This window comes from Chondrus crispus, genomic scaffold (genome assembly GCF_000350225.1).
Source record: "Chondrus crispus Stackhouse genomic scaffold, scaffold_88, whole genome shotgun sequence".
In the NCBI taxonomy this organism is placed as follows: domain Eukaryota; phylum Rhodophyta; class Florideophyceae; order Gigartinales; family Gigartinaceae; genus Chondrus; species Chondrus crispus.
This window is the reverse complement of record NW_005178780.1, coordinates 119,838-136,764: the sequence shown is the minus strand read 5'-3', so window position 1 is coordinate 136,764 and position 16,927 is coordinate 119,838. Positions and strand designations below refer to the sequence as shown.

At 54.1% G+C, this 16,927-nt stretch overlaps 4 protein-coding genes across 4 annotated transcripts in view; 2 read left to right on the top strand and 2 right to left on the bottom strand.

Moving 5' to 3' along the window:
• The window catches only part of CHC_T00007847001 (hypothetical protein), a 1,713-nt gene extending 1,313 nt beyond the window's left edge, over window positions 1-400 (top strand). Inside the window, exon 1 of the mRNA XM_005711569.1 lies at window positions 1-400. This exon is cut by the window's left edge and continues 1,313 nt beyond it. Within this exon, the coding sequence (XP_005711626.1) occupies window positions 1-400 (400 nt within the window).
• A 2,576-nt stretch (window positions 401-2,976) lies between these two features.
• Window positions 2,977-3,591, bottom strand: CHC_T00007846001 (hypothetical protein). Its single transcript, XM_005711568.1, has one exon. It carries the CDS (start codon window positions 3,589-3,591, stop codon window positions 2,977-2,979), a length of 615 nt encoding a protein of 204 aa, XP_005711625.1.
• Window positions 3,592-3,615: 24 nt separating this feature from the next.
• CHC_T00009053001 (WD40-repeat containing protein) lies at window positions 3,616-6,441 on the bottom strand. Its single transcript, XM_005711567.1, has one exon. It carries the CDS (start codon window positions 6,439-6,441, stop codon window positions 3,616-3,618), a length of 2,826 nt encoding a protein of 941 aa, XP_005711624.1.
• Window positions 6,442-6,810: 369 nt separating this feature from the next.
• CHC_T00007845001 (hypothetical protein) lies at window positions 6,811-15,303 on the top strand. The gene has a single exon (XM_005711566.1). It carries the CDS (start codon window positions 6,811-6,813, stop codon window positions 15,301-15,303), a length of 8,493 nt encoding a protein of 2,830 aa, XP_005711623.1.
• Window positions 15,304-16,927: the final 1,624 nt, after the last annotated feature.

The following is a 16,927-nucleotide window of genomic DNA, read 5'->3' as shown; positions in this document are numbered from 1 at the left end:
GCGTGGGCAGGCGGGGCCGCCGCGTGGTGAACGCCCGGCTGCGTGGGCGGCGGGGCGGAGGGGTACAGGCCGGACATGGCGGCGGAGGTGGGCGGGTGCGGGGGGTACGCGGCGGGCGGGGCGGAGGGGTGGTTCATGGCCGCGGTTGCGGCGCGGCAGGCGGCGGGAGTGGGTACGGCTCGGGGAGGAGGGCGGGACGGATGACGGCGCGTATTTGTACGGCGTTGCGAGCGTCGGGGCAGAGTGTCAGGGTACCTGTAGATGGTTTACCGTACATGAGCGCACGCGGGCGGGGGGCGTGCCGAAAGACGAAGACGGGGTTTATGAGGCGGGGACGTCCCGAAACGGCGCGGTTGGTGGGCCGATCGGGGGCGGGGCGGCGGGATGCCGTCTCTCTTAGGTGGCGCCGCGTTCCGGAAGCCCGCTCACGTCTTCTTGTTGATGTCTTCGCAGAACGTCACGAGCCGACGCTGTGACGTCATCCGCGCGGGCACGGCGCGCGATTGGGCCGCGCCGTGCCACCTTGTTGCCGAAAAGGACCGCTGGACTGTTGCTTTGCATCGCTGTACGTCGCAGAGAAAATGAAGAAAAGTGAGTGGACGCGGCTGTAAAAACATGACTGAATGTGAATGGCCCTCACAGTCGGGGCCGGACTCATCCAGTTAATTAATGAGCCGCACATGCGCGCCCAGGCTGGCCATCTGCCTCCTCCCACCTTAACATGTACAGTACGCCTATCGCATTCAAAAACGTTCATTACAGCCATCCCACCACTAATTACATTCATACCATTCATACCTCGCATCTGTATGCACGGAGTGTGGATACCGTACATACCGTTCAAAGTACCGAGTCTGGGCATACAAGTACCGAAGGTGCTTAATTGCTGCCGCGGCTGCTGCTGCTGCGGCTGCAGCGAAGAGGTGATCCGCCCATTCCTTCCCATAGTCGCGTACATAACGCCCTGACCCGGGGCTTGGGCACGCGGCAAAGTGCACTTTGCGGGAACGGCAGGGTTGGCTGCCTTGGTTGCGCCATATGCATGCGTCATGCGTAGTCGACTTTGCGTGCGCCAGATTGGGCTGCAGGACCAGCGCCGGCGTTTGGATGGCCTGCGAGTCGTGGTCGATAGGGACAGCGGGGTTGTCTTCGTTCACCGCGGGATGCGCACAAGCGGTCGCTTCTAGGTGCGCTATGTTACGCTGCGGGACGGCATGGGGGAGAGGGGGGCGGCGTTGCATCCTGTACCCACCTCATGCGCGAAGTGCAAATCTTGTAGAGCGCCAACACAAAAACCGACTCATGCTTTGTCTGTTCGAGGATGCACGGCGTTTTAGTTGCAAAGGCAGAGAGAGGCAGTAGAGAACTCTCTTTGCGCTTGACACATAGGTGTCGCTGAAAGCGCGGAGCAGCCCGCGCTCTGCACAAGGGGCGTCCGGCTTCTGAGCGAAGCGGGGGACAAAAAACTTCCCTCCGCGCTCAATGCTCGGGGGCGAGGGGAACGGAAACACCTCCGCGCGCTCTGCCGGTAAAATTAGAAATGATTCGTCGCCCGCGTGCCTGACCGCTCCTGTCCACGCCGAGCAACGAGGCAGAACGTCCCTGCTCGCGAAAGCGGCTGTAGATGTTGGTATAAAAGTGCGGCAACGCGTCAGGAAAGGCCGCCCTCACGGATCACTGACGTCCAAGGCGCGTTGCCCGCCCCAACTTGAACTTTCGCCTCCCTTCGCGCTCACCTCACACCTTTCTTGCAAAGCGAAAATCCGCACGTTGCCATAGTCCGCAGGCGGGTTGCGCGGCGGGCGCGACGGAGGGGCGAGGGTTGGCAACGGGGGGCCATCATGGATGAGATTTGGGAGGAGAGGACGCGGTTGTGCGGGGGCGGGGAAGGCCAAGGGGGCGCGGTTGGGGTTGTGTTCAGCGTGGCGAGGCAGGGGATAGATCTTGGGCGGCGGTGGTAGGGGCGTGGGTCATGGTCGTGAGTTGAGAGGGGTGCGCCGTATTGCGAGGCGGTGGGGGACGGGGCGAGGGGTGTGCACAACGTAGCGGGGCGGGAGATAGATGCAGGGTGCAGGGACAGGGTGAGTGTGTTGCAGACCGTGCGACGCGTACATACGTGTAGGAGTGGGGGATGAAGATTGCGTGAGAGAGCTGTGGACTTGGGGAGTGCGCGGATTCCTTGCTGCATGGCTTGATCCTCGGAAGTCGCCGGGCGCTCCTGTACCATGTCGGGTGGTCTTGGTTCGGCACCGCGAACCATTTTTCCGTGGTGATGTCAATTCAGATAGATTAGAGTGACATTATGACGTCATTACAGATACAGAAGATTAGAGAGACATTGTGACGTCACCGTCGCCAGTGAGAGGCGCTGTACGCGTCTGTATACACTTGTGTATGCGGGTGAAGCTGTCCAGGGAGTAGCGAGTGACATGCCGACACCTGGCATTCGACCGAGCGTGCACTGTCCTACATATCGCCGACGGCCGGGTGAGAGTCTCGTGACTTCTCGGCTATGTCTATTTCTCTTTTGCCCACCCATCCCCGTCAGGACGCCCTTCCCTGGGCTTCCCTCACATGTCTATTCTCTGATATTGTTCTTTCTTTGTTTACTTTTCGATAGATAGTCAAGAGTACTCTCGCTGCCGCTGATATCTCGGGTGCGCGGGAGCTCCAACCGTAAACGACCATCTATCTTCAGTAGTAATTTATTCTCGAATGCACTGTGAGTGCATTCGAGAATTGCCATTTTTCGCTGTAAGACTGCGCAGTTTGTGCTCTGCAATACTGTAAATTTTACAGAGCTCTGGGTCGCCGAGTTGCATCGATGGATAGCTGGTTGGTCGGTCCGTGCCGACCAATCAGCTCATCAGCTGCCTGCTTCGCATGTGAATCGATGTTTTTAGAGCAACCGGAAGGGCCCATCTTCCCAGAGAGCGCATTGCGATCAGCGCAACACCCCGGCTCGAGTCTTAAGGCCTAAAGTTTACGACAGCAACCCATGGTGCTCATGCTTGTTCCGCCAGAACGCTCGCCGTCCACACTCTGGAGACACGGCGCATACTCCTCAACACTCTCATTCGCACGCTCTCTGGCGCATCCTTGGAGCCGTCCGCTGTCCCGTGGCACGGAACAAGGTGCGGGTGTGCATCCTTTGCGGGGATGGGTGTGCGAAAAGCTCAGCAAAGGGGACGCTTGGGGTGCTGATTGGAGAAGGGGCAGTGGGCGCCGGGGGACGGGTTGCGGGGAGGCCGGATGGGAACTGTTGTCGAGCCATGGAGGTAAGGTGGGGATATCCTCTTCTAGTGCAGGAGTGTGGATCTGGTTTTTGCTAGCATGTACCGGGGAGAAGGGCTTTGTACTTCTCCTCTTGTTTTTATTCACTGTTTTTGCGTATTGCATTTTTATTCGTGGGCCCGAGGCAACCAGCTCCTGCTTCGCGTTCCGCGTCGCATGGCTGCTTCTCTGTACAAGGTCACCAGGCACCTCGCTATCACCGCGAATGGGCTCTTTCCCTTCTCTCCGCGCAACCAAACTGCGATCTTGCAAAGGGACGGGCACAACAGCTAACATCGGTGCTGCTCTCAGAAGCATGTCGACAACAAAGTTCCCCTCTCCTTATGACACCTCCGTCGCTTTCTTCCTTTTCGCAGTTGTTACGAGATACTTGAGCATGTGCTCATTTCGATCTGCGAGCGGCATGATGCGCTTTGAATGTGCCGCGCAAGCTCTTTGCAGGGCCCGTAACGCCGTGTTCACGACTGCAGGGTCTGATACGTGATTGTGCGCATCTGCTCCCTGTGCCATGAGCAGCCGCTTCGCCCATCGAAGGTTAAACTCGAGATGGGGAGTGTTGTCTAGCCGCCAGGCGAACAGCAGGATCAGCCGGCTGAAGTAGACCGAGGAGACTCGATCCACGACCAGGTTGATATCCTCTGCTGGGATCTTCTCTACCACGGCATTGAGACAATCCTTTTCGTTGAGGCGCAGCGCGATCGTGAGAGCAGCTACATAGTCGCGTCGCCGCGCCGCCTTTTCGGCGGCTTCGGGAGTGATATCCACTTCCAAATTGGTCGGGTCAAATAAGCTATCGTTCACCCCATCTGTACCATTGCCTGACGCATCGCTGTACACAATCACCCCTTCTGTTGTGACAGCAGACCACAGCCGTCCGGTCGGACACGCGTGCACGCATTTCACCTCTGCCTTGAGAAGCTTTTTCCGCCTCAACTTCAGTTCAGAAGCCGCACCTGGTAGCGAGTTGCGTTCTGCAAGTCGCGCCTCGCCATAGTCTTCTGCCTCAACATCGTCGTCAGCAATTGTGTCCATTGCGTGTCCACTTATCGTAAGGTTCTTGGAATTAAGACGGTCTAGAAGCCCATCAAAGGCCTGATTTTCCGTCACCACAACCTTGTTGACCAGAGTCGGACGGCTCCCTTCAGGTACATGGTACATGCAAACGTGCTTAGATGACGCACCAGCAAGAAGAAATCGACCATCAGCAGAGTATGAAAGCGTTTGGAAATGTCCTCTCAGTGGCGCTGCTGTTCGGGATTCCCGTAATCTACCACTGGCTGCATCTCGAGAGCCATCGATTGTACCCGTGATCGTCCCCCTTTCAGAATCCCAAAGAACAATTTCCCCAGAGGCTGTGCAGGCAGCAAACTCCTTTCCATCTGGCCGGAAGCAAACGGCAAGTACCTCCTTGCTGTGTTCTAGAGTTTCGCTGTTGCCCTTGCGCTCATACATGTCCCATAGGCGTACTGTTCGATCCCAGGATGAGGTTGCTAACGTACCTCTTCGCGGCCTGAACGCAATACCGCTCACGGGTCCCTTGTGTCCACTCAAAACTTCCAGAACCTGGCCAGTGCGCAAAGACCACACAATGACTTCGAATGTGTCAATGCAACCGGCCGCAATCAAGTCACCCGCCGCATCCACGGCGACACACCCAAACTGCCGCCGCGGCGGAGGTCCGACCATGACCCGAAAGTTCCTGTACCTGCGAATGTCAAACGCTCGTACAGTTCCATCCAGAGATGCTGTCACGATGACATCTTTAGCGGCAAATGCTACTGCGGAAACAGACGCCTCGTGTTCTGTAAATGTAGCGACACAAAAGCCCGTGGCAACGCCCCACAGCTTGACACGTCCATCCCTGGAACCAGTTGCAATCGCTCGACCATCTGGACTGAAAGCGGCGGCATTTGCCGCCAGAACGTGAGACTGTTGTTTCAGAATGTGGGTCTCTGAGCGCCATTCCCAGATAACGATTTGCCCAGATTGAGAGGATGCGAGGGCAATCCACTCCCCAGTCGGATTGAATTCAATGTCCGTGATCGCATTTCCGGAAGCACTGAGAGTGTGCAGGAGAGTCAAGTCTGTAAAACCAATGCGTGGAACGGTCTCGTCCAGGATATCATCTTCTTCTTCATCCTCGCTCCCATCTTCTTCCCCGGCTTTCTTGCTTACATCGGCTGCATTCATGCCCTCCCGTGCCCGCTTTCGCTTGCGCATTTCTCCAATTTCAAACAGACCTGCATCAAACGCCTCCGATTCCTGCCCCGCCATTTCCTCCGGCAGCTGATACAATGCGAACACGCCATTTGACATACCAACGGTCAAAATCTGTTGATGAAGAGCTGCGCATTTCGCTCGGCTCGCCCCGCCTTGCCTCACAAAGTGCTTGCTCATGAGCTTGGCCCCGAGCGGCACAACGACACGCGTCTGACCATCAGCATGCGAACCCTCTTCCACAGACGCGCTGTTCTCCCGTAGACGCCAACAGAACAGCACGCCATCCGATGACATGGTGACCAGCCCCCTCTTCCCGCAAAACCTGACGAACACCACGGCCTCCCGATGGCCGTATAGCACCAGCGGGCGCACTCGCACACCAGGCGCAGCGTGATCAGGAATGGTAAACACGGTCGCCACGCCATCCCTCGAACCCACCGCGACATGCTTCGAATCAGCGCTCCAGCATAGCGCCCCCTTGGCAGCTGCCCCCCTGTTAAACCTAGCAACGCGGTCAAAAGCGGCATACGCCGGCACCGGACTATCCGGCACGCGCCACACCTCGACGGCGTCCGGCCCTGAGATTGCAACCATAGTCGCGCATGGCGACACGCTCGCGGCTGTAACTTGCGGGAGGCGGAGCGAGAGGCGGGCCGCAACGCGTCCCGACGGGAGAGCGAGCAACGTAGCGCGTGCAAGCGAATCGACGGCCAGGAGTACGTCCCCACGAGGCGATAGAGAGATGGTGTGTAGGTCGCGCGTGGCTTCGAAGGGGAGCGTGCGCGCGCGCCCGGCCGTGAGATCCAGCCGCTGTACCCGCCCGCCTAGCGAGACGAAGAGAGACGTGCCGCAGGTGGAGAAGGATAGACCCCCACCTCGATATGGAGCCCCCAGCAAATGGCGCAGGGTTTGGGGGGGGGCAGGCATAGTTGGCGTGTGGAGAGGAGCGAGTGTGCGGGGAGCGTTTCGGGGGCTTCGCTTGGGATCTGCGTGGGGGAGGAAAGATCTCTGTTTCTCCGCCACCGCCGACGGACTCGACCAAAAGAATTGAGGTGACACGTGTACGCTTGGGGACTTGTCCTTCGTTGCACGTGTATCGAAAAGGGCTATTTTGTGTGAAGGCATGTGGGCCTTCTCATCATGTGTCTCTGTGCTGAGCCTTCATCTGGGTTCTAACATCTACTTCAGCCCGCACCCGGCGCTCTCGCTCCACACTCTTCCTCCAGATCCTCCTCCTCCGCATCGCCGCTTCTTTCCTCCTCTCGTCATCCTCATCTGCACGCCAATCGCGGGGGCATGCCGCTTGAATCCACCCGTGATACGGTCGCATCTCGGCGGTCATCCTCACAAGACTCCTTCCACTCGGCCGTATCCACTTCCGACCAAGATGACACTGCTCCCCCCCATTCCCCCTCACCTCCCTCTCCACCGCCGCCACCGTCGGCCACCTCGACCCCCGCGTCCCAGCGTCTGACCTCCAAGTTCACGCCCTCGCGCACCTTCCGCTTCTTCCAGAAGGTCTCACTGCCGTCCACCGCCACCTCGGACGCTCTGGCTTCTACAGAGACCCCTCCCTCGCGAAAGCCACCCACAATCCCTTCCACGTCGCCTCGCCCGCCCTCCAAGCGTCCCAGGCATACCCCTGATCGCACCTCGAGAATCCGCTTGTCGAGGGCCCACCCGCCAGAAACGCCTGCCCGCGTGCCTAGGAATACGTCGCGGAGAAGCTCGCACGAGTCGGGCTCGTCTGTGGCCCTGCATTTATCACGTACGTCGTCCACCAATGTAGTCCGCAAAGAAGATGTGGCTGCGCATGAGCTGCCGCACATGTCAGAGGCACATGTTGGTGCGACGACGCCGCAGGCGAGCGGCCAAAGCTCGGTGAAAACAGCTTCGCAGCGCATTACAAGCACAGACGCCACAGTCGCGGTCCATGACGATACCAGCGTAGATGACTGGGGGATTGATGAGCTGTCAGACTTGGAAGAAGGTGCCGACACGCTTTCCATACGGCAAAATGTACCGGCAAATGAAAGTTTTGGGAGTACTTCAAAGTCTGGTGCGCAGCAGGAGCGTATTCGAGGGGCAAGTGTGCGGTCTGGCGGGAGTAGCAAGAACACTTCGCATCGAGACATCATTACATTACGTGCGTTTGATGAAAATGTCGACCATCAAGCAAAGCTGGTCAGCTCAGACCTTACGAGGATGAATATGATCGGTCTGTACGCTGACCCAGCCGCTGAGGAGGTAGACTGGGGGGACGACTTTGATCTTGAGCAATCAAGCTCAAAGTTTGATGCATCGAGTGAAAGTCCTGCTGCTGACGACGTCCCGTCCGGGTTTCCGTCTTGGTATATTGAAAAAGATCCGAAGAAGAATGAGTTTGAATTTAAGGTGGAGATGTCGCAAGCTCCTTCTCCCATTTCACCCATGAGGCACCAATATCAATTATCAACTGCGGAAATTCTTTCTGACAGCGACGATTCTTTAGGATTACGAAGCGTGCCTCCCACAGCTTTTGCAACGCCTTCCTTGAGTCATTCGTCGCTACTGTCGTATCCAGGGGTTGGCTATCAAACCTCTACAGTTCACCCGAGCTGTACTCGGGTAAAGGAGCTATTTTCCCGGTATGATGCAACAATCCGCCGTCACTTTGATGCTCTCGTTCGGGATAGCGGGGGCACAAGTGCTTTGGAAAGGAAGACGCGGTCCATATACCACATGTCATCTGACCGAGACTTGAACAGATTATCAAATTTGAACAAGGATTTGGCTGTGGATGTGCTCGTCTGGAAACTCGAATGGGCTACACAGCAGAAGAATTCTGTGGACCACTCTAAAATCCTACTCAGCTTATCAAACATATGCAAACACGCGGGCAATTATAAGGAAGCGACTCAACTCGTTAGGGAAGCTGTCATGGTTGCGGCTGACATAGAAGACACAGGCGTTAGTCTGGTTATCAGAACAGAGCTTGAATATGAACTTGCTGTCCTGAGCAGAGCTCGAGGAGCTTTGGGAGACTCAGAAAAGGCAGCGAAAAGGGCAATGGCACACACCACGGCTCTCGCTTTGATTCCAGAAGAAACAAAATCATTGACGGGTCCGCAGCAGCGGGCGCTGTGGTGGCAATTGAAGTGCAAATTTCTCTTGGCAGAACTGTCATATGATCGAGCGAATTTAGATGATGCAGTACAGTTCTTCTCCGAATACGTAGTGGAAGGTATCACTAGGATGATTGGTTTGATCGCACCACCACGTGCAGAGGACACCACGCTGGGCACGGAATTCATGCGTTATTGCCTTTTTTCTCCCCGTCGTCTTGTCCTAGCAATGTGGACAATTCTTCTTTGTCTGGGGGATATGAAATGCTTCGCGGCGGCAGCCGATACAGCCGCTCTGACTAGTCTTGTCGCCTCCTCATTTGGATATGAAGATGCTAACAAAGCGGGGTCGGACATAAGACTGAGAATCAAGGAGATGGCGGTTGAGCTGCGAGAACAATACGATGGTATTTCTACAGCTATTTTACAAAGTAGCAATCCTGCTGTGGGCGACCCGAACAACCTTCCGAGCGCGAATCGAATTCCAGGCTCGCAATTCGACTACGGGCTCGGTGAATTTGGCGATATGGCGGATGACGTAATTGAGGATTGGGACACTCAGCTTGAAAAAGAACTCAACATCAAAATTGAGCGATGTTGGGAAATTGATCAGTCGAACGAAACTTCCAGTCGAGGGGCGGAGGCGGAGGGAAATGGGGCGCCTTTATCACCGACGCCGGAAAGATTTGGATCGTCTTTTCCGGATCGAACTGGTTCTAGCTTAAAGAAAGGGGTTGGTGGAAATGGAGACGCCAACAAGGAAGGCAGGAGAGGGCAAGCAGTGTCTGGGTGGAACACTGGCTTGAACTTCGGGAATTTAATCGAAGCTGAGTTAAGGCAATATCTTAGCCGAGTTAACGGAGCTGCAAGTACCCTCTCAAGGCAGCAGATGTATCCGAAACCAACTCAATCATTTGATGGCCGCCTTATGGGTCCACGGGAGCACGAAACATTCCTGAGGAGGTTTGTTCGAAGCAAAGACCCAGTTCTGTCAGCGAGGATTCAGATCGGCTTACCTGTGACCTCCATGTGGTATCCATCTGCCGATTGCAAGCTAAACGCTGCAGTCGAGTTCAATGAAACTGCAGCCCTTCTAAGTAACAAACCTGCTTTGTCACCAGTTTATGGCATGGAGATTTTGACGTTGGTTTGGAAGATCGTGAGAGGGCAAATTTCCGCTCATGAGAAACAGTCACAACTTCGGCAGCTACTGCTGCATTCTTTCTCACGGATATCTACGCTTTCAAAAAAGTCACCGGCTCACGATGAGGTGGACCGCCGGCGTAGGCTTGATATGCTTGCGTGCTTGTTGGACTGTCTTCGACTTGCAAGAGAAGTCATCTCCGAAAGTGGGAGCGATGCTACCTGGTTTTCACACGCTTCTGTGTTTTTGGGTTTAGCTGCGGCTACAGTGACCCCTGCTGCGAAAGCAGCTGTAGAACTGCTACAGGCCGAAAGCCGAGCTCATTGCGGCCTGAAGACCGTCGTGGCAGGATTCTGGTTTGATAGATGCGCTACTGCCGAACAAGAACGCTTGAAACAGCATCATCAAGATCTCCAGGGTGAAATTGTCTCAGAGTCAGAAATTGTAGAAACCGGAGGACAAATCCCTGCGGCGCTGCGGCAATCCGTCGTTGACATTATGCACGCTCTATACTGGCGGACGAAGGCCGGATTTGATGAGTCATCTGACGCAGACTCGTTTGAACGACTCATCCACGCTGACGTAGCATCGGGGCTGTTTTTGACTGGCTGCGGCTTGTCTCCTGTCGATGGGTCGTCAATCGACTTCAGTGATGAAACCGAACTCCTTCATATTTCAGACAGAAAGAACTCAAAATCTGTAGACACGGATACCCTTGTTGACGAAACAAGGCGTGTAAGCGCGTCAGAGCTATTCCAAGAGCTGCAGTCGCTGTGGCTATCCTTGCCGTCGTCCGCCGGGCTGGTCCGAGCTAAAGTTTCCTTTGCTTTAGCTCAACATAGCAGAATTGACCAGGGTGACTATGGCCGTGCAGAACGCTTTCTATTTGATGGATTACAATCAATCCATGCAGTTGCACCGAGCCAAGCTTACCCTCACTCGTTCTATTCCAGACTGCTCTTCGTCTCCCCGGTGGCCATCGTTTCGTCGCCTCTGGCAGAGGCCCTCCTTCACTCCTATGGTACCCTGGCACTCTCACATTCAAAGTATCGATATGGTATTGCCGCCTTAGAGGCCTCCACAGACTCAAGGAAGGTACGAACAAAGAACAAACAGTCTTACACATCAGCAGTGATGAGGGTCATCGAAGTAGCCGGAGAAAACAGCGATTGGAGGCGAGCGTTCGTTTTATTGTACAGCCTTCGCAACATAACACACCCCAAGAATGGACAACGAAACGAGTTCCTGCAGCTTTGCTTAAAGCTTCACAGCGCTTGCCTCGATGTTGGCTGCATCGATGCAAGCATCGTGCCACTGCGGGCATATTCCGCACTTATTTATGAAGAAAGGTTGCGTCTCTTGCTGCAACGCTACCGTAGAAGATTAGCCAAGAAGGCCAGGAACCGAATTCGGAGAAGGATTCCCGGGTCGCCCTTGCCCAAGCTCTTGCCTGGCGGATCGGTTTTTCCGAGAGGGAAGAATTCGCTTGCTTCCTTCTTTGAAGTTCCAGTAGTTAACTCAATCGACAATACCATTCGGCAATCTACATCTATGTTTGAAATGAGACCTCGGTCATCCACGGTCATGGTACCGTTGCCAAGTGGGGGACGTAGCCAGGGTATTCTCAAGAAACTCTTGACTGGTCTGTGGGGGTCGTCAGGCAATGCTCGCCGATCGTCGCCTCCCCAAGGCGAGACTACTGTCAAAGGGAATCAAAGGTCTGACGCAGCTCTAGTGCCAGAAGACGACAGCAAATCCTCACGTCAGCTGCCTTCGAAGATCTATTCCAAGGGACACAAAGCCGTTGTATCAACTTCCATTCAGGCAGACAAGGGAGAGTTTGAAGAAGAGCAGAGAGAATTGCTTCGCATTGAGGCAGAACAAGAGATAGCTGCCGATTCGAATCGTTTTCAGGTAGAGCTTTTGCGAGCAAGGACCGAGTTCGCGAAAGCAGATTTCAACAAAGCACAGTCAAGATGTCGCGGTCTGCTCGAAATGCGGATCCCACACGCCAGTCGTTTCAAAGTATTGGAGATCCTTGCCCGAATTCGATTAATGAGAAGAGAAATAACGAGATGCCTGGAGTTTGTAGACCAAATGGAGCATGAGTATGCTCTCGCGAAAGCTTTCCGTGATTTCCCAGAAGACTCGCAGCCGGGGCCCATGAAAGAGAATCAACGTGTTTCAAAATTCAGAATTCACGATCAGAGCCATGAGACTAAGAAAGTCTACATCTCATCAGTGTTTTGTCCTCTTGCCACATTCCTTCGTCTCTCTGCTTTGATTCATGGGGGGCGTTTGAGTGAAGCGCTGTATCTGGCAGATAAATCCATTGAAGCCTGTGAAGAACATTCTTTCTGGGATCTCGGACGTCTGCATTATTTGCGAGGGAAAGCGTTGGGGGCCATGTCGTCAAACGCAAGTGCCCCATTACAAGGAGAGAATGAACTGGAAAAAGGACCGGTCGAGAGCCAAAAGCTGGTCTTGCAAGTGACAGAGCTCACGTTGATTGCATTTGAAACTGCGAGCAGATATTTTGATGCGTCTGGGGACGAAGTTAGTACCGCAAAGGCGGATCTACTCTGGGCTCGCACGTCAATTGATTTCTTGTTTCGAAAGGTTGTTCTCAAGGATGTTTGTGGTGGAGGCATTTCTCTAGAAACTGCGTGTACCATTCTCAATCGTCGCATTGTCGTCGAAGAAATTGTCGATGTCGTATATAGTGTTATCAACCTTGCATCAACTGCAAATATCCCAGTCCTTCTGATTGACTCAATGGCGGCGCTTGCAGAAGTCAAATGCATTCAAAAGCAGTCTTCTTCAGCTTGGATGTTATGGGTCTCAGAAGCATGGAAGCTTTTCTCTCGCTTGTTTACCGACGCAGAGAATTTTACTGTTGTTCTTGAAGAACTAGCCCCGGTATCAACTTTGTTTCACCTCCGCAACGTCTGTGGCCGCCTTGTGAGACTCACGATGTGTGAGAGTCACCATGGGAAAATTGCAGACATGAACAAACATTTGCGCCTCTTTGAAGCTTACGTAACACTTCAAATAGCTATAGATAGGAAGATGAACCTGTCATCTAGGGCGCACAAAATCGGATCGGATTCCGCTTCGTCTGTTGACGAAGTGAATGAACTTGACGCGGAGGATAGGGACCAACCACGGCCTTCAGTTGTATCAAGCTCTCCGTCAATGCTGCCTGGGAGGCCGGACAAGAAAATTGGGATTCGCACTGCCAGTCTTCTGCGGCTAAAACTTTCACGCGATCACCAGGCTCTAGAACGGAAGAGAGGCAGTTCTGCTAAAGACGTTGTATCAGACAGTCTATCAGAGACCGACTCACATAAATCCGGACATCGGCGTCCGGCCGGGGCATTTTTGCACATTCTTGGTGACGAGGGGGTGGCGCTAGGCCGTCAAGGGCTGAGCGTTTTCATAAATCGACCGCGGCAACAAGTCATTAGTGCTGTCAAAGGCACAGGAGCTGTTCTGATTCCGTCTAACTTTTTCTCAAACTCTAAGGCAGCACCTGGTCACGAGCTTGGAAGAGATGCAGAAATGATCTTCCCGTTCAAACCGCATCTGGGGCTTGGTGCGATGCAAATCCTTGATGACTCGAAAGGAAAAATTGATGAGAGGATAGAGTTGAATGACTCAGAGCTATCGGATCCGGACCCAGCTTCAGATCCAGAAAGGAATGGGGATATGGGTGCCTCAAGCGTAGGAGCAGATATAAACATCACTCAGTCACAAGACGCAACGAGAGCAAATGCTCGAGAGGACCTTAAAGATGTCGGTAAACGGCAAGAAGGCCCAGTCGACACTGATCCACGCCAGTCAACTAAAGGCCCGCTACCAGATGAGAAAAGAGATGACTCTTTTGTACCGCTTCCAAGAATTAGTGCTCATGAACGAAATAGGTCTACGAAGAAAGTACGAAGGCATGAACTGGCTGAATTGTTGAGTTGTATTCAAGATGAATTGGAAAGCGGGCGTACCCAAACAAATGGTTCCTCGCCTATCTTTGGACACAGTACAGCAGAGCGTGTCTGGTCTCACATGCATCGCATCAACACAGAAACGAGTAGTTATATGCACGGGGAAATTAATCTGGAGCAATTACGAGAGCGAAACAACGATGCTCTTTTGAGCTGGGTGCATTGCATCCCGGTCTCTCGGAAGGAATGGACTATTCCAGAGTCGATCGGCAGACGCCTTGTGTATATTTTATATGCGCATGGTGTTGTGGGATATTATGCCGTGGATCGGGGTGGGAGTATCGAGAGTGTTGCCTTTGGAGGGAAGCAAGGCTTTGAGGAAATGGTGAATGGCATCCAAACGCTGCGCTCCCCTACGAAAGCAGAGCGGATGTATCTGTCAGATCTCGTAAAAGGCTACAAGAGGGACGAAGTATGGCACAAGAACAGAGACTCTGAGATCGTCAACGGTTTAGCCAATCGAGTACTGCGAGCCCCCAGATCACTACTAAGTTCCTCATCTCCCGCACAGAAATCAAGAAGTCGTCCTATTGTTCTCATTGCGGACCTTACATTGCAAATTCTGCCATGGGAACTGTTCTTTGATCACGTCGTCATCCGCTCTCACTGTCTGCTGGATATGATCCGTGGACTTCAGGACGGGGCAGCGTCGCAGTCACAGAGCAGCCTTGGCAGCATTGAAGATCCTGTCATTGCTGCATCACGGAAAATTGTGCGTTTCATTAGCTTTGGACCTTCACGGCGCGAAGTAATCGACTTAGAGCGCACTGAAGAGGCTCGACGACAACAATTGGCCTTCCAAGGGCTTTTGCGCCTGAATCACATGAGTCCCGCGAACATAATTGCATTTCTGGGACTCGGAGGGTTTAGTGACCCGACGGCCGTAAATGCGGTACCGCGTCCTACCGGGCCTCTCTCATCACCATTATCGCAATCGCGAAAGGCAGTGAGGTTGTTCGGATTAAGGATTTCGGCCAATATTGGAAAGCGTAACTATCCACATATGGATTTCCTCAAAGTGCCGGGGCTTGGAAGTGCGACGACGGGGGATTTGAAAGAAGCCGCCATGGTTCTACAGCCGATGTCTAATGACAAGGATGAGCCCAAACGAGACTTGGGTGCTTATGTACCTGTATTTATGTTCTCCTACGCCGACTTGGTGGATTCCAGCGACTCTGTCTTTGGGCTGCGAAAACTTGTCCCGAGCGCGATTCTCATGTTCACACCTGCGATTCACATGAAGGTGTTAGCACGTCATCTGGAGGATGATGAATTGTCCGTCGAGCTACGGCGCGCTTCTGGGAGATTGCACAACCGCATCTTCCCCGACGTAATCGCGTCTGCACGCATCCTCGTGGAATACGTTTCGAGATTTTCGAGAGAGAAGCGGATCCCCATTGTTGTCTTCCTCGGCAAGGGCCTTGTAGGTGTGTTCCCTCGTAAGAGAGCTGTGAAGGGAAATCATGGGAGGCAGACGACGCCAGCAGCGGAGAGACTTGTACAGATTCACGGGGCTGGGCGTGTCTTCCCCGGGCAATGAGGTGAGCGCATCGGTTAAGACAATTGGTATTTGACGACGAATGGGCCCAACCGAGTGTGTAGGTGCGTGGCTAACTAGCCATGTAGATATTTGACTTTTGCTCGTTTTCCGCACGCTGCAACCTGGCTTGGGCGGACGCCACTCTGCAAATAAAATGTCCAGGCGTTTGTATCAAAGAGACTGATGGGCGCGATCAAGCATCAGAGTTGGGAGCTTCGTTATCATCACGATGCATACCCGGCTGGCCTTCTGTGGCGACCTCTTCTGTGCCCCCCTCGTCCCTTCTGCTACCACTGCCCGCATACTGACTTCCCCCTTCCCTCTTCACCGGGACGGGCTTGTCAATCTTATCAATAACGGTCCTGAGCTGGAGATCAAACTCTGCCAATTTATCGAGCAAGCCCGCAGTGGCGGTGCCTTTCTTACGCATTGTCTTTGCGATACCACTAAAGCTCATGCGCTGGACATCATTTCCCTCTGCGACAGCGTTCTCAATCTTGTAGCTCTGTTCGATTTCGACATGTCTGCGGAACATGTCAAACTGCCGCTCCCGCAACGACGCAATGTCGCGCATAACGTCGGCGCCTATACCCGAGAAGGGTTGGTTTTCAGAGGCATCCAGCTCGGCTTCTGCGCGGTCTAACTCGGCGATTATGTTTGCGCCGTACTCCTGCAGCTCGGAGACGGGGGCCAGCGACTCGCCGGTGAGAGAGGTACGGACTTTGGGATCGGAGGACATTTTCGGTATGGGAAAAGGTGAGGAGAAAAGAAAAAAAGGTTTGTCTCATGCATTGGAGCGATTGGTGTAGTATGAGTCGAATAGAAGTCACATGGACTGTGAAAGTGTGTTGTACACGTGAACACGTGGGAATGGAAACAGATAACGAACATGTTGGAATTAGAAGTTTTTTTGCATTGCTGTAAAAAGTGAATGGGATTGGCAGATTGAATGAAGTGTGTCTCGAAATTCAGATGGGCTAAAAAAACCCCGGTGAACACGGAAGAGACGTGCACAAAACAGCACAAGATGAATATCATTAAGGTAATAAACCGCCCAGAGAAGAGACGAGAGAGAAACGCTTGCGCAATTGTAACGGCATCAGGGCGGCTGATAATGAAAGTAGTTTACGTAGTGTAGCCGGCTCTGTGGAGATAAGCAAGATCAACAAGAAGCGTTCCGTCTACAGACGACACACGACCAAAGAATAGGGTTACAACAAAAACGCAGTCTCTCCCGACGGAGCGTAAGCGTGTCGGCACTACTCTCCTCCGACGACACTACTCTCCTCCGACGACACTGTCGACAGCCTCCTTTGCGATGTCTTTCACAGGGGCTGCCGACGAGGTGCCTGCCTGCTTCTCCTTGCGGGCCTTTCTCTTGGCCTCGAGGCGGTCTAGGAGGTCGTCAACTTTTCCCTCTTCAGCGGCGTCGAGGTCCTTGGACGCGTCCTTGGGCGAACTATCGGGGAGAGAGGGGAGAGAGGGGAGAGAGGGGAGCGAAGGGAGCTGGACTTTGGGCAGGCCAAAGGCAAATGCGGCGTCGCCGCCGACGACGAGCGCAGCAACGGCAGCGGCAGCGGCAGCCGCGGCGGCCGCGGCAGGGTGAGGGCGGCGGCGCGGCGTC